The sequence below is a fragment of the Pezoporus wallicus genome, unplaced genomic scaffold, assembly GCF_028554395.1.
Source record: "Pezoporus wallicus isolate ANWC-B61680 ecotype Strahan unplaced genomic scaffold, APGP_CSIRO_Pwel_v1 contig_12734, whole genome shotgun sequence".
In the NCBI taxonomy this organism is placed as follows: Eukaryota; Metazoa; Chordata; class Aves; order Psittaciformes; family Psittacidae; genus Pezoporus; species Pezoporus wallicus.
In genome coordinates, this window is record NW_026637738.1 from 1 (window position 1) to 3185 (window position 3185).

General features: G+C 61.2%; 1 protein-coding gene across 1 annotated transcript; it reads left to right on the forward strand.

The window, feature by feature from the left end:
• Nucleotides 1-744: 744 nt before the first annotated feature.
• On the forward strand, nucleotides 745-2138 carry LOC130598211 (copine-5-like; the record flags this gene model as incomplete). The annotated part of the gene is made up of 3 exons (XM_057407425.1): nucleotides 745-852; nucleotides 1831-1888; nucleotides 1993-2138. Coding segments are annotated over 3 exons (312 nt in total), but the record flags the coding sequence as incomplete, so codon positions are not given.
• Nucleotides 2139-3185: the final 1047 nt, after the last annotated feature.

Consider the following 3185-nt stretch of genomic DNA (forward strand, 5'->3'; position numbering starts at 1 on the left):
GATATGGGATATAGTATATATGGTGTGGGATATAGGATACAGGATACGGGATATGGGGTATGTGATATAGGATACAGGATATTGGGTATGGCATATGGGGTATGGGGTGTGGGGTGTGGGGTACGGGTATGGAGTGTGTGGGGTGTGGGATGTGGGTATGGGGTATGGGGTGTGGGATATGGGATATGGTGTATGGGGTTTGGGATATGGGATCTGGGGTATGGGATATGGGGCATGGGTATGGGATATGGGGTATGGGGTTTGGGATATGGGGTACTGGGTAGGGGGTATTGAATCTAGGATATGCAGTGTGGGGTATGGGATATGGGGAATGGGATATGGGATGTGGGTTATGGTATATGGATAGGGGATACAGGATACGGGGTGTGGGATGTGGGCTATGGGGTGTGGGTACAGGATATGGGGTATGGGGTATGGGGTGTGGGCTATAGTATATGGATAGGGGATACAGGATACGGGGTGTGGGATGTGGGCTATGGGGTGTGGGTACAGGATATGGGGTATGGGGTATGGGGTGTGGGCTATGGTATATGGATAGGGGATACAGGATATGGGGCGTGGCATGTGGGCTATGGGGTGTGGGTACAGGATATAGGGTATGGGGTGTGGGCTATGGTATATGGATAGGGGATACAGGATACGGGGTGTGGGATGTGGGTACAGGATATGGGGTCCGGGTGCTGTGCCCACCCCGGGTCCCTCCCTGGCCCCTGACCGCTCGCTCCCAGCGCGGCGGCCGCGGTGCTCGATGGCTCCCAGTACTTCGTGCTCCTCATCATCACCGACGGCGTCATCTCGGACATGGCGCAGACCAAGGAGGCCATCGTCAACGTGAGGGGCTCGGGGTGCCCCCAAGGCGGGGGGGGGGGGCAGCACCCAGGGGTGCTGGGGTGGACCGGGCAATGATGGTCCCATGGGATGCGCATCGTGGCCAAGGCGTGGGGTGCCCATCATGGTCCTGGCTGCAGGATGCCCATGGAGATCCCGAGGGAAGGACACCCAGGATTGGGGTGGTCCTGGGATGTCCATCATGGGCCAGGGCATGGAATACCTGTTGTGGCTGAAGAGTGGGGTGCCTGTCATGATCCCAGGGTGCCCATCATGGTCCTGGGATGCTCATCATGATCCCGGGATGCCCATCATGGTCCCGGGATGCCCATCATGGTCCTGGGATGCCCATCATGGTTCTGGGATGCCCATCATGGTCCTGGGATGCCCATCATGATCCCGGGATGCCCATCATGGTCCTGGGATGCCCATCATGGTTCTGGGATGCCCATCATGGTCCTGGGATGCCCATCATGGTCCCGGGATGCCCATCATGGTCCTGGGATGCCCATCATGGTTCTGGGATGCCCATCATGGTCCTGGGATGCCCATCATGATCCCGGGATGCCCATCATGGTTCCGGGATGCCCATCATGGTCCTGGGATGCCCATCATGGTCCCGGGATGCCCATCATGGTTCCGGGATGCCCATCATGGTCCTGGGATGCCCATCGTGGTTCTGGGATGCCCATCATGGTTCCGGGATGCCCATCATGGTCCTGGGATGCCCATCATGGTTCCGGGATGCCCATCATGGTTCCGGGATGCCCATCATGGTCCCAGGCACAGGAATCCCACCATTGCCAAGCCGTGGGGCTCCCATCCCCACCTTCCCCCCCCCGGGTGATGAAGCCGATGCTGCTCTCCAATGGGGGGGGGGGGGGGAGTGTGGGTGTCTCACACCCCATGGGTGCTGGGGGGGGGGGGGGGGGGGGGGGGGGGGGGGTGTTGAGTCCTGAGCTCAGTGTGGGTCCCCCCCAGGCTGCCGCGCTCCCCATGTCCATCATCATCGTGGGGGTCGGCCAGGCCGAGTTCGATGGTGAGTTTGGGGGGGGGGGGCAACACAGCCCATGTGTGGTTATGGGGGGGGTTAATGGGGTCCCACCTAGGGTGACACCACCCCCCCCCCCCCCCCCATTGCAGCCATGGTGGAGCTGGACGGGGACGACATCCGCGTGTCCTCCCGCGGGAGGGTGGCTGAGAGGGACATCGTGCAGGTACCGCCCCCCCCGCCCCACATCAGCCCCATTGATACCGGGGTGATGGGAGGGACAGGGCGTGAGGGGGCAGTGGGGCTTGGGGGGGGAATGGGACATGGGGGGGGCAGTGGAATTCCAGGATATAATGGGACATGGGGCGCACTGGGTTATAGAGGGGAGCACTTAATGGGGGTGCATTGAGACATGGGGGGCACACACTGGGGGGGGCACTCAATGGGGAGCACTCAATGGGGGGCACTCAATGGGGAGCACTCAATGGGGGGGGCACTCAATGGGGAGCACTCAATGGGGGGCACTCAATGGGGGGGGCACTCAATGGGGAGCACTCAATGGGGAGCACTCAATGGGGGGGGCACTCAATGGGGAGCACTCAATGGGGGGCACTCAATGGGGAGCACTCCCTGGAGGGCACTCAATAGGGGGCACTCAATGGGGGGGGCAGTCCCTGGCTGGGCACTCAATGGGAGGGCACTCAATGGGGGACACTCAATGGGGAGCACTCAATGGGGGTCACTCAACTCAACAGGGGGCACTCAATGGGGGGGCACTCAATGGGGAGCACTCAATGGGGGGGCACTCAACGGGGGTCACTCAATGGGGGGGTCACTCAATGGGGGGTCACTCAATGGGGGGGTCACTCAACGGGGGGTCACTCAACAGGGGGCACTCAATGGGGAGCACTCAATGGGGAGCACTCAACGGGGGGGTCACTCAATGGGGGTCACTCAATGGGGTCACTCAATGGGGGGGTCACTCAATGGGGGTCACTCAATGGGGGGGTCACTCAATGGGGAGCACTCAATGGGGGTCACTCAATGGGGGGGCACTCAACGGGGAGCACTCAATGGGGGGCACTCAATGGGGTCACTCAATGGGGGGGCACTCAATGGGGTCACTCAACGGGGGTCACTCAATGGGGGTCACTCAACGGGGGTACTCGATGGGAGGCACTCAATGGGGGACACTCAATAGGGAGCACTCAATGGGGGGGTCACTCAATGGGGGTCACTCAATGGGGGGGTCACTCAATGGGGGGGGCACTCAATGGGGGTCACTCAATGGGGGGGTCACTCAATGGGGTCACTCAATGGGGGTCACTCAATGGGGGGCACTCAA